At 42.5% G+C, this 19,338-nt stretch overlaps 2 protein-coding genes across 7 annotated transcripts in view; one reads left to right on the top strand and one right to left on the bottom strand.

The window, feature by feature from the left end:
* The window catches only part of DARS2 (aspartyl-tRNA synthetase 2, mitochondrial), a 55,805-nt gene extending 45,215 nt beyond the window's left edge, over positions 1–10,590 (top strand). For all 3 annotated transcript variants that reach the window (XM_077453250.1, XM_077453251.1, XM_077453252.1), the window contains 5 exons: positions 1,337–1,489; positions 3,260–3,478; positions 4,263–4,373; positions 5,740–5,815; positions 9,881–10,590. In XM_077453250.1, coding sequence (XP_077309376.1) covers positions 1,337–1,489; positions 3,260–3,478; positions 4,263–4,373; positions 5,740–5,815; positions 9,881–10,041 — 720 coding nt within the window. In that variant the 3' untranslated portion in view covers positions 10,042–10,590. The remainder of the gene's footprint in view (positions 1–1,336; positions 1,490–3,259; positions 3,479–4,262; positions 4,374–5,739; positions 5,816–9,880) is intronic.
* A 1,598-nt stretch (positions 10,591–12,188) lies between these two features.
* RABGAP1L (RAB GTPase activating protein 1 like) overlaps positions 12,189–19,338 on the bottom strand; it is a 613,081-nt gene continuing 605,931 nt past the window's right edge. For all 4 annotated transcript variants that reach the window (XM_077453242.1, XM_077453244.1, XM_077453247.1 and 1 more), the window contains 5 exons: positions 18,379–18,483; positions 16,273–16,356; positions 15,362–15,433; positions 15,052–15,243; positions 12,189–12,939 (listed from right to left, as the gene is read on the bottom strand). In XM_077453242.1, coding sequence (XP_077309368.1) covers positions 12,763–12,939; positions 15,052–15,243; positions 15,362–15,433; positions 16,273–16,356; positions 18,379–18,483 — 630 coding nt within the window. In that variant the 3' untranslated portion in view covers positions 12,189–12,762. The remainder of the gene's footprint in view (positions 12,940–15,051; positions 15,244–15,361; positions 15,434–16,272; positions 16,357–18,378; positions 18,484–19,338) is intronic.

Raw genomic sequence — 19,338 nt, 5'->3', positions numbered from 1 at the left:
CTTATATAGTATAACTAAAGGCAAAACTTTTTTTTTTTTTTTTTTTTTGGATAGAGTGGAGAGGGATTAGAACCCCTGTCAGTTTTTATTGCTGTATGTGCCCTGTTAGGGAGATGCATCCTCTCTATTTGTCCTGTTTACAATTATCATTGAAAGTAAAAGAAAATCCCAAATTTATGGGCTGTCCCCAGAAAAGTAATAGAGGGGAAATCTTCCACTAGTTCTGATGACCTGGAACTTTTTGTTTACAAGTTAAAATTGGTATTTTTTGCTAGAAAATTACTTAGAACCCCAAACATTATAAATTATATATAATATATATATATAAATTAGCAGAGACTCTAGAGAATAAAATGGCAATCATTGCAACATTTTATGTCGCGTGGTATTTCCTATATCCTATATATCCTCTTTCATTCCCTGCAAAGGCAAAGCATAATGGACTACTATGCATCACATGGTAGCCCATTATGTGTCACTTACCTGACACAGGAGCCAGCGAAGTCGCCTCTGTCCCCTGTAGTCCGCCACATCCATCTTGGTGGTGGCTTCTCGCAGCTCCGCCGCTGTCATTCGGCGGAGCCGCGATGACGTCACTCCCGCGCATGCGCACGGGAGCCAACATGCGCTGCAGATCCATTGTTGGAAATGCCGCGCTCAGTGCGCCTGCGCGTCGCTGTCTACGGTAAACATACCTTGTAATAGATATAAGATTGACAGGTCCTCTTTATTGGAAGATCTGGGGTCAAAAAGACCCCAGATCTCTCATTTACCTTTTAAAAACAAAAGAAAAAAAATTCGAACCGGGAGTGTCGTCAGACGTCGCTTCGGTCCCCCAAAGGCATAGAGACAAGTGGCAGCCATCTTGTCCTCACTTGACTTTTTGCCCATTAAACAGCCGCATCGGATTGCTCCCGGGCTTTACCGATGGGTCAGGTAATAGGCACGTATATTTCTACTATGGGTCGGTCGGCAAGTGGTTAATTTGCTGGGATTTCCTCTTTCTGTTTGGCTATGGGACAGGAAGTGAAGGGAAATCTCTGCAATGTAGCACAGATAATGGGGGGAAAAAAAAATAGACTGGGGTTATAACCCCTCTATATCCAAAATTAAAAAAAATAAAAAGTTTTTCCTTTTTAGTTGCTTTAACCCAAGGATCTGTATGTCTCGCTCAGTTACATGGAAGTCTGTTTGTATATAAAATTTCACACAAAGATTTACAGCGTTTTATCTTTGTAGGATTTTTATCAGCTGACAGTTGGAGTCTTCCCTGCATGAAATTTGTTGTAATTAGCTGAAGCTGCTTGTAATGGTATCTATAACTGTTAAAATGCAGGAAGTGATGACAATTGCTGTGCGATCAGATGGCTCCTGGAAGACTCTTCTTGTCAAATACCTGAGTGAAGAGCACAAGCAGGATCTTGCTCGTGTCACTGGGGCAGTAGCTGAAGATCTCCTTCTAGTGGCTGCAGGGCAGCATGACACAGTGGTGAGTATCTACCCTTTCATCTGTTTTGATGATTTTCTTTAAAGGCGAAGGCCGGTTTCTCACAGCCTCATGCGGTTAACCCGCGGGGTCCAATAGACTTTGCATTAGGTCCTGTGTTTTTGGCATGTTTTCTGAAGGCCCACCAAAGATGCATCATGCATGCAAGACTTCTGGTGCCTTTCAGAAAACGTGCCAAAAACACGCTACCTGACAAAGTATATGAGAAACCATAACATTTAACCACACAAAAAAAATTGGGTACACCTGTGCTGCAGCCAAACCGGAATAAGTCTGCCTTTTAACCACTTCAATACCGGGCACTTAAACACCTTCCTGCCCAGACCAATTTTGAGCTTTCAGCGCTGTTGCACTTTGAATGACAATTGCGCAGTCATGCTACACTGTACCCAAATGAAATTTTTATCATTTTTTTCCCACAAATAGAGCTTTATTTTGGTGGTATTTGATCACCTCTACGGTTTTTATTTTTTTGCTAAACAAATAAAAAAATACCGAAAATTTTGACTTTTTTATTTTTTTTGTTTCAGTTTCAAAACGTTGTAAATAAGTAAGTTTTCTCCTTCACTGATGGGCACTGATGGGGCTACACTGATGGGCACCAATGAGGTGGCACCGATGAGGTGGCACCGATGAGGTGGCATTGATGGGCACTGATAGGCGGCACTGATAGGCGGCACTGATGGGCGGCATGGATGGGCACTGATAGGTGGCACAAATTGGCACTGATAGCTGACACGGATTGGCATGGATGGGCGGCACAGATGGGCATGGATAGGCGGCATGGATAGGCGGCACAGGTGGGCACTGATAGGCGGCATTGTATTATGTTATACTGTACTAATGGATGCCAATCAGTGCCAAACAATGCATGCCAATCAGTGATGCCCGTTGTGGGCACTGATTGGCATCTATTATGGGCACTGATTGGCATCCATTGTGGGCACTGACTGGCATCCTTTTTGGTTTAGGGAGGATTACCTTGTGCTGGGCATCCCTGGTGGTCTGGTGGCGTCCCTGGCGGTCCAGTGTGGGCATCCTCGGGGGGGGGGGGGGGGGCTGCACTGATAATCGATCAGTACTGACCCCCCCTGTCAGAGGAGCAGCCGATCGGCTCTCCTCTACTCGCGTCTGACAGACGCGAATGAGGAAAAGCCGATCACCGGCTCTTCCTATTTACACTGTGATCAGCCGTGAGTGGACACGGCTGATCACGTGGTAAAGAGTCTCCGTCGGAGACTCTTTACCGAGATCGTAGTTGCAGGGTGTCAGACTGACACCCCTCAACAACGATCGCCGCGATGCGGGCCCCCGGGGGCGCGCAGTGGCTCAAAATCCTGATCACGTCATATAACGTCCAGTCAGGATTTTGAAACCACTATGCTGCCCTGTATCTGCTATAGGGCAAGTGGTTAAAAATAAAAATAAATGCACGTATTTTTGTAAGCAAAAAATGTGCACTTATTTATTTTTTTCACAGGAGAATGCAAAGCATTGCACATGCAATTAGGCTGTGATGGGTCCCAGACCAAGCTATATCACTTATCTGTAGAGTATTCCTGTTTGGCAGGGGTATCTTTTCAAGATTGATTAAAGTGCATTTCAAATTCTGTCAAATATGTATTTCAACTGTATCTTAACATGTGTGCTTGACGTTCTTGTTTTATTACAGGCTAGGGTTGGGTAACATTTATTGATTGATTGGTATACTGCCAACCTTTCTAGGGTAATATTGTCTGTTTCCTCCTGTAGTGCACCGCTTTAGGAAAGCTGCGTCTGGATGTAGCCTCTCGGCTAGAGGAATGTGGGGTGTTTCTTCGTGACCCCAAAAGTTTCCATTTCTTATGGGTTGTCGACTTTCCACTCTTTCTCCCTAAAGAAGACCATGTAGAAGATCTGGAATCGGCTCATCATCCCTTCACAGCTCCTCACTCGGATGACATGGACCTTCTGTACACAGAACCAGCCAAGGTACCGCTACCAGTCTGACATAAAGGCCCCTAGAGTTGGCACTTACCACATTTAGACTTGTGCCTCGGTCTACATTTGGGAATGAGGTATAGTTATCATGTGGTGTGCACAGTGGGTCACTTTGTGGGTAGCTATAATTAAGAGGTCAGGTTGGTCACTGTATGTGTCCTTTTGAAGCCTATATATGAGGGAGGTTGGACTCTCAGTCAAGATGTGGCCAGACTCAAGTCAAACAAACCTCGGGTACTGCAGAGTTGGGACCAAACCAGGACAGGGGGGGAGGAAGAGGTAGAGTAGGAGCAGATGCCAACTTATCAGCAAAGGGAAAATATTAGTGTTTTCTCACCTGCCCAGTCAACTGTTCCTGATAGGGGCCAACTGGCTCTTTGGATCCACCTGATCCCTCCATATTCATATACATTTCTTGCCTATTGTTAGACTGAGACTCTAAAGCTGGTCACATGCAGTATAATCTTACATTTACCAACAGTTATAGTGCCAAGGCTTACCTAACGTGGATGTAAATTGAAAGGATTGTATAAAAAAGATCTTGCACCACATAGTCTTTGGTTCTGCATAATCATTCTAAAATGAAGCTTTAATTGAATCAAAAACGTGCCATAGAAGATCAGTTATTGAAAACTTGTTAACTTTCAAATTATTCCCAGTTAGTGCCACCTGTACTTGTTTAGGCTTAGTGTCTGAGGTGTGTGTTGGCACCCTAATTTTATAAGCCTATTCATAAAATACTTTACAACTACTTCTGTATGATTAACTCCTCTAGGTACGCGGCCAGCACTATGACCTAGTCTTAAATGGTAATGAAATAGGAGGCGGTTCCATCCGCATTCACAGTGCAGAACTGCAGCGCTGGGTCCTCCAGGATGTTTTAAAGGTAAGCAGCCATGATTTGCCTATTATGGGACTGAAGCTTTTTTTCGTTTTGTAATACACCATTAACATTGCATTTGTAAAGATGTGTAATCCAGTTTTTAGAGTTGATCGGTTCGTTTGACCTACTGCTTTTGCAAATTCTGAAGCAAACAAAAGCTTGGAGAGATGCAGGTTCTTTCAGTGCCCAAACCCACTCCATTCTTCTGGCCTGACCTTTGCATCATCCAAGCAGAGCCACTGTTAAGAGATCCCTCATCCCTGCCCCTACACAGAGCTTTCAGTCAGCTCTGCATGAAAAACTGACAGGCAGCCCTAATTGGAAAGATTGGTAAAAGGTTCTTATGATGTGGTTGGGGGGTCCTAAAAATGCAAGGGTTTAACTGCCCCCCCAAACACAAGTATAAAGTAGAAGCTCGCTGTGCTTATGATCATCATCATGACAATCACAGCACAGCAGGTGCTCTATGGCTCTGTCATAGTGTCACATGGCTGTTAACCACTGAATTTGTTATGGCTGCACTGTGTTAGTACAAACATACATTAACAAAGTCGGCACCCAACAGCCATGTGACACTGTGACAGAGCCATAGAGCACCTGCTGTGATCGTCATAATAATAATGATGATGATGAGCACACAGTGGGTAGTCTGGAGACTGTACCTTCTATCCAGTTTAGTCTGTGTCACTGTGTGACGTGGGCCACTTGTCTGTGACAGCCATCATTATTATTTTACAGGATTTATATAGCGCCAACAGTCTATGCAGCACTGTACAATGTTAGGGTAGACAGTACAGTTTCAATACAGGAGGAATCGGAGGGCCCAATTAGTCCTGCTGTGCCTCCCCAGATCAGTCTCTCCAGCCATGGCACTTACTGAGGGATCAGAGTGAATGTATAAAATAATCAGTCCACCAGGGAAGGCACTGACAGCGGCTGGCAGCTGTAAACTATAATTCTATGGAGGTGCAGGATTATATGCCTGCGCCCCTAAAAATGGAGAAAAACTCCATCCTCTGGTCTCGCCTCCTGGGGCCCTCTGTTGACCTGATTCTAGAGGGCTGGTTGTGCTGCCTTAACAGCGGTCCTGCATCAGATGTTTATTCTACCCACTCCTGCTCTTGATTACTGGATTATATTGATTGTGTCAGCAGGGTTTTTTGAACAGAAACAGTTGATGGTGATGGCTTTTGCGTCCACCAATATGGCAGCTGCCTTGCATCTCTGATATGGAAGAAAGTGTGTCTAGGCAATAGAACATTTATTAAATGTTTACTATCGGTGCTACATCACTCATGATTTTCTCACATTGCTCGAAGGATAGGGTTGCATGAGTCCATGTCCGCATAATGTCTGTGTGTTTTTGCAGGAGGATGTTGGTCTTCTCTCTCATCTCCTGGAGGCTCTGGAGTCAGGCGCACCACCTCATGGTGGAATTGCATTGGGTAGGTGTTTCATATGTTGCGTGCTTTGATTCTGAGCATCCTACATTATTTTCACTTTATAACTAGTATTAAGTTAATATTATAGCTTGCTGACTTGGTACTGACAAACAATTAAGGCCTTGTGCACACTGCTGCTGGTAAAAGGACGTTTAGAGGCAGTAGGCTGCTTTTTTTTTTAAGCTGCCCCTGACCTCATCCAATGTTCTCTTATCAGTACATGTACACAGGCTCGTTTAATGTTGTTTTTAGGCAGTTGAGTTTAGAGGCCTTTTTGAAAAGCAAAAAAATGAGTTCAGACGCTGAGCTTAGCGGTAACTCGCGTTTAGTCGCGTTTCGTTTATAGGCGTTTTTAATTTGTGCCTATTTTGAAAAAAACTTTTTTTTTTTCCAAACTCTTCTAAACGCAAAATGGAATTTTTTCAATGTGGGTTAATATCTGTCAAGTTAAATCGTTCAGGAGAGGTTGTAAAAACGTCACGTGTACATTAAGGCCTCTTTTCACATGGACGGTCCGTTCAGGTCCGCCTGTCAGTTTTTTTTAGGCGAACCTGAACGGTCACTCCATAGACCTCTATGGAGTATCGGATGTCAGCGTTGACACGTCCGCTGACATCTGACCCACTTCGATCCCAAAAAGTGTGACGGAGGAAACCCCTACTTTTCCATCCGTCATCGGATCGGGTGACGACAGACTCTACGGTCCGTCCTCATCCGATCCCTCATAGGGGAGAGCGGCGCTCTGACTGGTCCATCCCTGCACAGTGTACAGAGATGGACCTGTCATCTTCCTGCTCAGCGGGGATTGACAGAGTGATCCCCTGCTGAGCAAAGCGGGCTCCGTACACATCCGTATGAAGGAGCCCTTAGCCTTACAAGGTATATCCACATGACATGTTTCAAAAATACTGCGCTCCTTACAGTATAGTCTGTATATAGAACAGTCTCTGGGGGAGAGATTGTGGGTGCTCAAAGGATTCCCACAACTCCTGCAACCAATCTGGGAGGGACCCACTCGTGCAGAAAAAGGAGGAAGCAGGGCACTGGAGTTAGTAAAATCTCAGTAATACCATTTACTAAAATTAAGCACACTCACATTTAAAACAACTGTATCCAGCTGGAGTGTATGAAAGACAGAATCGGGCAGCGTGGAAGCATAACTCATCTGATAGGGCCGATTATGCAGCAGGATAGAAACTGTGCCAGTAATGTACAAGGCAAGCAGAATCTATAACTGAAAAAGGCAGCGACTGTCAAGTAGGAAGATGTCGGGTCTGAGCGGGGCCATTATATGTTTCCAGCTTACAGGCGCTGCCAGTCCGCTCACCATTTGTCCATTACTAGCACTGTTTCCATCCTGCTGCTGTATGATCCTATTTGGATGAGTTATTCTTCCACGCTTCCCGATGATGTCTTCCATACACTCCAGCTGGATACAGTTGTTTTATATGTAAGTATGCTTTGGTATAAATGGTACTACTGAAATTTTAATAACTCCAGTACCCTGCTTCTTTCTTTTTCCTGACAACATGCTGACTAAGAATTTCCAAACCAGATCTCTTCCCAAAGGACCTGTCCATTCAAAGCTTAATAGGCAGATGGATGGTCTTTTGATGTGTTGAATCATTCACTAATTGGGAAAATTCCAGCGGAAGAGCAGGTTCCATTTGTATTGACTTTGCTAGGATGTTGGAATTGGGCAATGAAGTGCAGGGATTTTGCAGCCTTTGATATAGAGGCAGCGGGTGATTTAGCCTGCCAAATTCTTCATCAAAACTGAAATTTTTGGAGGAATGACTCTTTAACCACTTTCAGACCGGACCAATTTGCTGGTCAAAGACCAGACCACTTTTTGCGATTCGGCACTGCGTCGCTTTAACTGACAATTGTGCGGTCGTGCGACGTGGCTCCCAAACAAAATTGACGTCCTTTTTTTCCCACAAATAGAGCTTTCTTTTGGTGGTATTTGATCACCCCTGCGGTTTTTATTTTTTGCGCTATAAACAAAAATAGAGCGACAATTTTGAAAAAAACGCATTATTTTTTACTTTTTGTTATAATAAATATCCCCCAAAAATATATAAAAAAACATTTTTTTCCCTCAGTTTAGGCCGATACGTATTCTTCTACATATTTTTGGTAAAAAAAATCGCAATAAGTGATTATTGATTGGTTTGCGCAAAAGTTATAGCGTTTACAAAATAGGGATAGTTTTATAGCATTTTTATTAATAATTTTTTTTTTTTTTTACTAGTAATGGCGGCGATCTGCGATTTTTATTGTGACTGCGACATTGTCGGGGACCCATCGGACATTTTTGACACATTTTTGGGACCATTGTCATTTATACAGTAATCACTGCTATATAAATGCAGTGATTCCTGTGTAAATGACACTGGCAGTGTAGGGGTTAAGTGTTCCTAGGGGTGTGTTACTAACTGTGGGGGGGTTGGGCTTTCATTTAGTGTACACTGATCTCTGCTCCAATCACATGGAGCAGAGATCAGCGTCACTAGTTGCTAGGCAGAATGGAAAAATGTTGTTTACACAGCATTTCCTCCATTCGGCCGCTCCGTGAGACGGTCGCGGGGATGCCCGCGGCGATCGAGTCCGCGGGTCCCGACCAGTGCGGGAGCGCGCCGCCGGCGGCGGCGCGCTCCCGATGGCAGGGCGGCATCAAATATTGGACATACCTGTACGCCAATATGCCTGCCCGTGCCATTCTGTCGACGTACATCGTCGTGCGCTGGTCGGGAAGTGGTTAAAGTGGAACTTCCATCTCCCAATCAACATTGCTCATTTGTAATCCTCAGGCTGCTAGCATTACTAAAATAGGTATGAAACTATATTATATTTACATTTCTTCAGTTACTTCCTGATTTCTTACCTAGGCAAATGTCATACATCCTAGTCTTAGGACGGGTTTTCTTAGCTAAGCGCACACTCCTGCATGCATGCTTGAGCTAAGGGCAGATAGATTCCAGAATGTAAATGCTACATGAATCATTTGCCCTTACTTAAGATGGTCACAGCCAGAAATGTGAGGGGGGTGTTTTTCAAAGTGATTTCTCAACAAAATGAAGCATGAAGACATGGATGGATGGGGAAGTTTGCTTTGAATGTTAAAAATGAATTAAATAGTGTGTGTTGTGCTCAGATGCAGTGAAGATCCACTTTAAGAATATAAAGGAGGATGGGTCTGGCCAAATTGCTGCTTTTTGTCTTGTGTAGAAAACTAGGCCCAGGAAAAGTGAACAGAGGGTGGAATTTGAGAGAACAAAGTCAAGAGGCAAAAACCACAGAAAAGCAAATAATTTTCAGTTGGCCTCCATCTATAATCCCTTTTTTTTTTTTTTGTTATGCACAGAGTAGGGAAATGTTGCCCCAATGTCAGTTTTCCTGTGTATATTATAGATCCAAACAAACATTCTAATTGGTAATAATAATTACAGGTTCCATTAAAATAAAAGTTAGGCTGGGTTCACAAATGTGCAAATTGGATGTAGCATCCTCCTCCCGCATCCAATTTGCGTAACATGCAAGTGTGACTGCCTCTCAATAGAGTTGGTTCACACAGGTCCGGGGTGGCCTCGGTCCACATTCTAAAAAGGGTCCTGTGCATGTTGGGGCCCGATTCACACCTGAACTGGTGAACCATGGCCGTGCATATGTGAACCCTACCTTTAAAGTATAATACTATTTTAGTCACAATGGGGTTTATTTACTAAAGCTAGAGAGTGCAAAATTAGTCAATTTCGGTATAGAAATCAGTCGGGTTCTAACCTCCGCTTGTTCAATTAAGCTTTGACAATAAAACCCGGAAGCTGATTGGTTTCTTTGCAGAATTGTGACAAATTTTGCACTCTAGCTTTAGTAAATAAATCCCAATGGACTTGGTTGAATGTACACGTAAAGTGGTGCTCGAGTCAGAATTAGTTTTCATTTTGAATAGAGGGGAAAAAAAAATAGAACTTCTGTCGGTTCTATTTTAGTACACTAGGTATATAGTACATACCCAGGTGATACATGGATAAGAGTGTTTTTAAAGTGGTAATGTTCTGTTTTCAGGACTGGATCGCCTGATTGCCATTATCGTTGGAGCACCAAGCATACGTGATGTTATTGCCTTTCCAAAATCATTCCGAGGACATGACCTTATGAGCAACGCACCTGATTATGTTTCCCCCGAAAAGTTGAAGCCTTATCACATACAGGTTACAGATAAGTGAAGATGGATCATAGAAGTGTCTGACCCAAGGAAGCACATCTGTCTTCCCTGGGGATACACCTTTGTACAGTTCATACCAGATATGAGTCACATTTCCTGTAATGTTGCTGATGGGTCACTCTGGATACAGGTTACATCATGCTGGCATCTCTGGTGACCAACCTAGCGAGACAGAATCTGGTGTTCACAATCTACCAGCGATGTAGTCCCTTTCCTCCAGTGGTGCATACCGTCAGGTATGTCAGAAGATGAGCACTTTACTATTTTTATAATATCAGGAATTACATGTCTAAGTTACTGCTGCTGTTTATGTATGAAAGGGAATGAAAGAACTGGCTGTGCTATGCAAGACAGATTATTTTCATGGTTCCAGTGCATACAAGTGAGAATGTGGTTGCTATAAACGCTTCTTTCAGACTCTTCTAAAATATGAGGACTTTAGTTTACTGCAGCATTGCTAACAATCTGATGTACTTTATTTGTCAAGAACTTTTATTTTTTTTTCCCACTTAGGACAATCTAATAAAACATGAACATTTTAATTCAAGAATATGTATTACAGTATCTGTTGGCTAACATACAGCGGTGAGAACTGTTACTGCTGCTTCATTAGAATACATCTACTAAACAAAGTGTAATATCCTTTTGACTGTATGTACACTGCACATGCGCAGGTTTTGAATGAACCAGAACAATTAGCTCATCCGCCATCCAAGCAGGATTGGAGTCGCCCACCTTGTAGTTTCTTGGGCAGACATTGTACAGGCTGCAGATAGCCTACAGCAACCTTTCTTGATCCTTTTTTTTTTTTTTTACCCCAGAGGGCCCCTTTAAAATATTTTCAGGACTCTGGGAACTCGTTAAGCTTAGTCGATTGGGGTCATTGGGGAGAATGCTACTTACACTGGTGGTGATAAGCGGAAAGAATGCCTCCCTTACAGATGTGGCCAGAATGACATCCTTGCAGTTAAACTGCTGGCTGTGCCAAGTGATGTTGGACCTGCAATAACGCAGGCACCATCGGGTGGAAGGGTATGTTAGCCATGGCTCGGGGAACCCTTAGCCACCCACCCCTGGTTGAGAATGGTAGGCCTACAGGTATAACATTGAAAACAAGCTTCTTTTTCAAAAATCTGAACAGTGTCTTTTTTATTGAACTGGGGCTACTGGAATGCATAGGGAATTTTATTGTAAGGCCCCATTCACTTTAGCCTCAGGGGTTTCTTCAGATTAGCTGTGGGGGTGGGGGGAGGAGCCCCATTCAAAGCAATGGGAGTCAGACAGCACCTGCAGCCATTAGCATGTAATTGTACATGCAGCAAGTTAAATTTTGATATTTGGCCCTGGACACAGGCAGTTTTCATACAGAGATGAGCAACACAGGTAATCACTACATGTTCGATTACATGTAAGCGGCTGTGAATGGGGCTTCCTCCCTGCGGTTAAATGCAAACAGCCCCCACACACAGGTATGAATGGGGCCTAAAGGTGAACTAACCTTTTTAAGGAACCGTTTTTATTGAAGACATACATATCATCCCATACAAACATTGATGTACAATGCAAATTTAATTTTTATTGTGTCTCCATAGATTTCAATCTACCAAAAAAACTGTGAATCCCACATTAAAGTAAACCTAAACTAAATATTGCATGTAGGTGAATAATATACATTGTGAAGAAGTTGGAAAACTTGGTACTTGATTGTGGGTTGTAGACACTGACAAATGTTAGGCAGACACTCCGCAGGCTGTGCACTACCATATCGGCTATGGTAAAGGCGCACACTGTCAAATGCCAATTCACTTGAATTCGAATCTAAGGCAGCACCTCATTTAAGAAGCAGGTTAGCTCTCCATAGCAGTTTTCAGAACTCCCACAAAATTCAGAGTCCTTGTGATGAAATCCTGTTTTCTTCCTTAAGCTGTCCATGCGTAGCACGCTGCATTGCATATCCCTACATTTTCCAATAACTATGTATTATGATTCACTAGCTGATTGGATGTAAATTGACTGTTTTAGGTAGGCCTTGTACAACATACTTGTTAAATAGAATGGAAATGATACAGATTGTTCCACGTGCGGGCACTTACCTTATTACATAGTGTGTGTATAAGAGTATTCCATAGTAAGAGACATAACACAGACTGTAGCAATGACTTTTTATTACTGATAATATTGTGATGGATTAATAAATTGTCAGGTTGCATACAATACAACACTGAGTCCCAGGGCAGAAATCCCATAGACAAATGATAATAATAAAAAAAAAAAAAAAAAAATATTTAGCACTTTTGTTTTATGCAGCAATATGTCAAAACTTTTTGATCAAATATGTATTTCTATAAACATTTGTATTTCCACGCCAACATATTTTATACATACAAAACACGCACATGAATCAGGCAGCCAGGGCTGTGAGCTTGTCAAGGTTTTCGCAGGTCAGCTACTGGCTGGAGCCTAGGGCCCTTCTTATACTAAAATAGTAAAAGTTCTTTAAAAGAAATAAAGTGTAAAAAGTGGCAGCAGCCCAAAGTAAAGTTCAGTTGCAGGAGGCAGAAGTAGACCGTGGCATGGAGATTAGAAGCTGGCTGGGCACATCGGTGATGGAAGAGAGTCATGTGACCTCCATTCACCCAGGAGGCATCGGTACCCCTTTGCTCGCGATTCTCTGCTTCCCGTTTGGTCGTATTGTGCTCTTGTTGTGTTCTCTTCCCTGGTGTTATGTGCTCTCCTTGGGGGCCTGCAGGACTGGGCTGGAAGCTTGGGCTCCCTGTGGAGACTGTGCGTTAGGCTGGGTCCCTGTGGCAGTTTTAATAGAGTTCAGGGTTTTGCTAAACCAGGAGTTTTTGGCAGCTTGGATCTCATTGAGCAGCGCTCCTCGCTGATGCTCCAACTCCTACAGAGGGGGAGAGAGTGAGACGTCAGAGACAGGAATGTACCATCATTGCATTTCTATTTTTACTGTGTACTGTAGAGCAACAGATGTAAAGAGGAGCTAGAAGGAATCCCAGGGTAGTAGTGTGTAGGCCCAGTTCCCCCGAATACAGCTATCATCCCCATCTATACACAGACTTTCACATCTGACTGCCCTCAAATGCCTGTGGCACCCCTATGATCCACCTATTGCAGCCAAACATGTGCACTGTATGTACTAACAAAGGGTTAAGTGGTTCTTAACCCTTACGGTTTGTCCCCCTTAATGCATTCTCTGCATTAAGGTAAAAAAAAAAACCTCTGTCCAGGATTCTTCTACCCCTAAATACCTAAACCCGATCTTGATCCAACACTACAGTAGAGCAGGGGCTCTCTCCTTTTCTCTCTGGGCAGATTGATCGCAACGGGTGCAGTTGGCCTCTGCTGCTGTCAATTAAATCCTACGATGAGGGAGTGGGCAAAGCCCCACTGTCTGTCTATAGATGCAAAGAGTGGGACTCGGAAGTACTCCGATGGCAGGAGGAGCCCAGAAGAGGATCAGGGCTGCTCTGTGCAAAGCTATTGCACAGAACAGATAAGTAGAACATGTGTGTTATTTATTTAAAAAAAATATAAAGGCTAAGAATCACTTTAAAGATCTCAAGGCTCAGGTGGTGCATTGTATGTTAACCACTTCAGCCCCAGAAGATTTGGCTGCTCAATGACCGGGCCATTTTTTTTGCGATTTGGCATTGTGTCACTAACTGGCAATTGCGCGGACATGCGACACTGTACCCAAACAAAATTGATGTTCATTTTCGTTTATATATATATTTTTTTTAAGCTATAAAACAAAAAAAGAGTGGCAATTTTGAAAAAAAAACTTTTACATTTTGCTATAATGTAAAAATATCCCACTTTTTCTTTAATGCTGCTTTAAATATGACATTTGGGTGGGTAGGTCATCCTAAGGATTCTTAGAAAGGAGAAAAAAGAAAAAGATTGCTGCAAATATAAAGTGCAGGCATCTAGAAGTATGCGCATGTACACACAGGCAACTTCTAAAACCTTCCTGTTAGAACTGCCCAGCTTTCAGCTATAGCAGGCTCCAATACGTTTGGTATTGTCTCTTGCTTGTAAGCCCTGCCCCACTCAGCCTATTGGCACCTCACTGGCTAACAGCAAGGGGTAGGCAAACTTCAGTAGTTTTAGGAAGTGCCAAAAAAGCTCCATATTTAGCTATAAAAGCAGATCACGACAAGAACCTCTGCATATTATAATAGACATGTGCACACTGAAATATTTTGTTTTGGAATTTCGTTTTCGTCCGAAATTTTTTTTATTTTGTTTAGTTAAAAAAATGCATTCGTCCGAAAATCCAAAATAATTAAGGTCTAATCTGTCATTGAAGGCTTATGGTGTCTGTTGAACGTTCTAAGAAGATTCGACGGAGCAGCTAAACTGTATGACGCCGCAATCGTACATTTCCGGTCGAATGTTCCGCCTACAAGCTATAGTAGAATTCTAATGTTGTATGACACTAGTAATAATTATATTTATTATTATCACTAGTCAACCAACATTAGAATTATTTTATAGCCTATGATCGGAGCATTTGACCATGAATGTCCACTCATGGTAACTGCTTTGCCTGATCTTTTCTCTCTATGTCGAATAATCCTGGACTAATAGAGCTTAAGGTTCGGCACATTCGACCACAGGTTCTATGGACACAGATTGCTATTGTCAGCGTCATGTTGAATCCCCTATCTATATCGAACTGTTGTCAGAACGAAAATAAAGCATTTGTTTATTTTGGATCTTTTGGTTTTCGGATTGTGTGCGTTCATTATAGTTTGTTAAAACGATAACAAAAATACCCGAAATTCAGACGGAAACGAATGCACATGTCTATATTATAAAAAGGTTCTTTTTAAAAAGACCCATGTAAAATAGAAAAACTTCACAAACAAAATATACTTTCTTTTGTAATACAATATATTAACTGCTTCCATATATGGTTCTCCCCAATACAAGGCAAATTCTCTAAGAGTAACATAGTGGGAATGGTGCCCCCTGACTGTTTGCTACATACCTGTATTTTGCACTTGGCCTCCACCAGCTGCAGTTTAGTCTGTGCCAACTCCAGCTCCATCTCCCGCAAGTGTTTCATCAGAGAGTCCTTCTCGTCATCTCCTCCGTCACCCGACTCGTCCTTGCCAGAGCCCTGCGCTGACCCCTCCTTACTGAAAATCTCACTGCAGTGACTGCAGGACATCAACTTAGCCTTAAAACATACAAAATGGTAATAGGTGAAAATACAGTTTTCAATCATTAACATGCTGAAAGCCAATTCTTGTGATGGCATAATTTGAGAATTTACTAGATTTGTGTTCATTGTTCACCTTAAGGATCTCCAGTTCCTCCCGGCTTGCCGTTTGTTGTTTCTCCAACCGTGTGCTCAACTGGGAACATATCTAGAAGTGAGATTATAAGAGAAGATGTTAATGAGACATCACTACCAACACCAGGTGGCAATTATGTTTAAGGTCAACTTAAACTAATAAGAGGGGATTGTTAATAGTTTGTTAGACAGTTTTCTAATTTCCCAGTCAGTCACATAGGGAGGGGTTTATTCTAGAATCTGGAGTGTGCACGGTAGCCAATCAGCGTCTAACTTCAGTTTGTTCAATTAAGCTTTGGAAAAAAAAAAATAAAAAATTATTGGGTGCCATGCTGAGGTGCACCAGATTTTACACTGATCAGTTTTTTTAAATCAACCTCACTGACTTCCATGACGCTAAATGTCTCTCTACCAACACCAACCTGGAGAGTCTCAGGCTCCCCTTATAGTGAACATTGCACATCCTGGTGACCATAAGAGGGTTCACTTTGTTGTGTCAGCTCCTTAGTCTAATAAAATTGATCGGTGAAAGCTGAAGAATCATTTGGTAGACCTGAGAGAGATGTTGTCTACAATCTGTCTTTAGTGACCTGAAGAAACACGTGCAAGTTGAAGGCCCCGAAAATTGATTAGAGGGGCAGAAAAAGATCATGGAGGTGAATGTAGTTAATACCCCAAACCACCTTAAGAATAGACCTATATTTTTATTGCAACTGGCCTAGGACACACAAATCAATTGTTTTCTGTGTCCCCCCAACAGTAACCGCCACTTGACAGTGCAGTAAAGTGCCCGTCATTGCGGTGTGAATTAGCCCTTATGCTCTCTGTAAACATATGTGGACTTTGCAATTACTTTATGCACATCTAATAACATCTGAGAGATGTAAATCTGCCATGTAATTAATGACTTACCTGTTTGTACTCTGCTATGATAGCAGTGGTCTTCTTAATTTCCTGCTCTGCCTTTTCTAGTTGTTTCCTGAACACTTCCTTCAGCTGTGGGGAGACAATATCTTTTCATTAAACCAAAGACCAAAAAGTTTACAGTAAAAACAAAAGTTTTTAAAGAGGAGCTCCAGGCTCCCCTCAGAAAATTTTAAGTCAGCAGCTACAAATACTGTAGCTGCTGAATTTTTATATAAGGACACTTACCTGTCCATGGATCCTGCTATGTCCTCCCCCGAGTCGATTCTTCAATCGGCTTCAGGTGCCGGAATCTTAAAAGGATAAGTGCACCTTTTCTAACATACTACATCTTACACCCATATTCAGAGTGTAACATGTTATGAAAGGATGGGCTCCTACTGTGACAGCTAGCAAAGGATCTTCTCCCCCTGCTAGCTGTCAAAATAATATAAAAAAAAATCTGCCGCCAAGCGGGGCTCATTTACACTCCTCAGTCTTAGCGGCTGTCGGCTGTAGTTCTCAATGAACTACTACAGCACTGTGAGAGCTGGGGCAGTTCATGGATTCTTGCTGTCACAGTGTATCCACTTGCTTGTATTGAGGTAAGAGCAAACAGATACACTGACAGATGGGAGACATCCATGGGGTCGGTGATCTGCTGATCGCTGGTGCAATGCATTACAGGATCCTACAACAAAAAACAATAAATGCACTTTTTTTTACCTGCAAAAAAATTTGCATTTAATATTTTTTGTCAAAAGGTGAATTTAGCCTTTACGTAAGGAAAGCACAGCAAGGACGCCGGACAAGAAAGCAATTAGATACAATATTGGCTATAGCCATCTAGGAGGAAGCAACTGCCACATGTTTCAACCAGAAAAAGTAAAATACAAAAAAATCTGAACAGCTTTTTTAAAATTAAATTAGTAGTAAAACTAAGTCAACAGCATTTATCTCCTGCTAAACACAAATCAGAAGATTAGGCTTTAACATCTAGCAGAGGGGTACTATCAGGACAAGGGTGACTAACAAAAAGCTTGTGCCAAAGTATAGACCAAGCCACAAAACATAAAACTAGAGTTTGTATTTTCCTTGTATAGCCATTCAGAACTTGTGTGTGTAATCACAACAGTCTGCAGGCCAAGAAACAAACTAATCAGGCCCTCTCTTATTTCAAGGTCTGTACCTTAATTAATGCATGTTTGTTTTAAGCCTCATTTACATTTGCAGTAACTGCCGATCTGTGTTGGATCTCTATTCGTAGTACTTGACAGGTGGCAAGAAGGTGTTATATTGCATCCTCACTGCCTGCTTTAATCCCTTAAGAACCACAACTGCATGCAATTGGAGGCACACCCATTCGATTGAATGCCTTTGCAGCTTAAGGAAGAGTAGAAAAAAAATGGCTCAACCGTGTGTTTTTACTGCCCCTTCCAACCACAAGTGGAAATGAGGCCTTAATATTTTAATAATATTGTGGCAAAAACTGGTGGAACCAGTGCATAATAGTGTCACCATATCTATATAAAGCAGTGGGAGTCCTGATCAGCTATACCAGCTGCCTATAGTAAATCATATAGCCCACAAGTCTGCTGTACCTCCAGAAAACATTAAAAGGGGTTGTAAACCCTTGTGTTATTTCACCTTAATGCATCCTCTATGCATTAAGGTGAAAAAACACCTAGCAGTCACCGCCCCCCATTTAATTACCTGAGCCCCTTCAACTCTTCGGCGGGGACAGGCTCTCCCACTCTCCACGGATACCCAGCTCTTGATTGGATAGATTGATAGCAGCACAGCCATTGGCTCCCGCTGCTGTCAATCAAATCCACAACGCCGGGGCTGAGTCAGGCATTCGTGTCTGTGGACTCGGGAGAGAACTTCTCCTAGGGGGTTAGCTTATGTGGGGGAGGAGCTGCAAGAGCTGCCAAGGGACCCCAGAAGAGGATGTTCGGGGCCACTCTGTGCAAAACGAACTGCACAGTGGAGGTATGACATGTCATTTAAAAAAAACAAAAAAACAAAACAAAAATGATCCTTTACAATCCACTTTAAGAGAAACTGTACAGTGGATCTGTATGACGTATGATCATATGAAACGTGGCTCCTTACCTGGGCCGTCTCCTCTTCCTGTTTACGCTTCTCCTCCTCTGTCTCTACAAGCCTTTGTTTAGTCAGGAGAAGTTCCTTATTTAATACCTCTGCCTTGTCTTCCGCCTGTCAAAAAAAAACACCAATTGTCACACCAGTTTGTATTTACATTCCATGACTAGTACCAGATCACAATTTCTTTTAAGTAGAAATAAAGTTCATCTTTTATATGGAAACACTTGAAAGTGTAAATGTAAAAATTGTGCCTGCATGCATACTTGCAAATCTGGGTTACTTTTTTAAATTATTCATAGGCCATCTTGCTCTTGTTGTTAACCAGCATTACTGGAGGTTATACAAGGATTCCCTCACAGGAAGGTCTCTGTAGAAGAACAGTGTGTGTAATAAAGAGGATGTATCGCTACTCAATCCTCCTCCTCTCCAGCTCTTATATCAGCCGATTGTCTCTGAGATGTGGAAAGCACGCATCTGGACTGTTTGATCAGCAGAGGTGAAGCCAAGAGGTCAGAGAATCCCCAGTATCAGCTGGGAGACCCCCTGGAAAAGCTAAAAGGCAAAATAGTTTTGAAAGTATGCCCTATTTTAGAATTAAAAAGACATTCTGCTTTAAGGTTTAGGACATCTACATCTGATGTCTGGCATGGAAGAGCTGGATCAGCCTTCAGCTTGTAGAGACTACAGTAGTGGCGAGATCACTCAACTAGAGGTCCTGGCCGTAACCTCCCCCATGCAAGTCCATTCCTAGGAATTTTTTCAGACTGTAAAAAAAAAGTGAAAAATCCAGCAAGTGCAGCACTTGTGGGCGAGGTAAGGAAGACCGGTACAAAAGTCTTGCCTCATCGAATTCTGACCTTCAAAGTTTTCTGTAGTTTTCCATACCTGGCCATAAAGTGCTCAAAACCTCTGCTGGAAGATGTGAAAAGCTTCAATGGTGTGGCAGAAATGAACATTTGACAAAAA

Source organism: Lithobates pipiens, unplaced genomic scaffold (assembly GCF_037356315.1).
Source record: "Lithobates pipiens isolate NorthernLeopardFrog02 unplaced genomic scaffold, aLitPip1_a1.2 Scaffold_23, whole genome shotgun sequence".
Classification (NCBI taxonomy): domain Eukaryota; kingdom Metazoa; phylum Chordata; class Amphibia; order Anura; family Ranidae; genus Lithobates; species Lithobates pipiens.
This window is presented reverse-complemented; position numbering and strand designations above follow the sequence as displayed.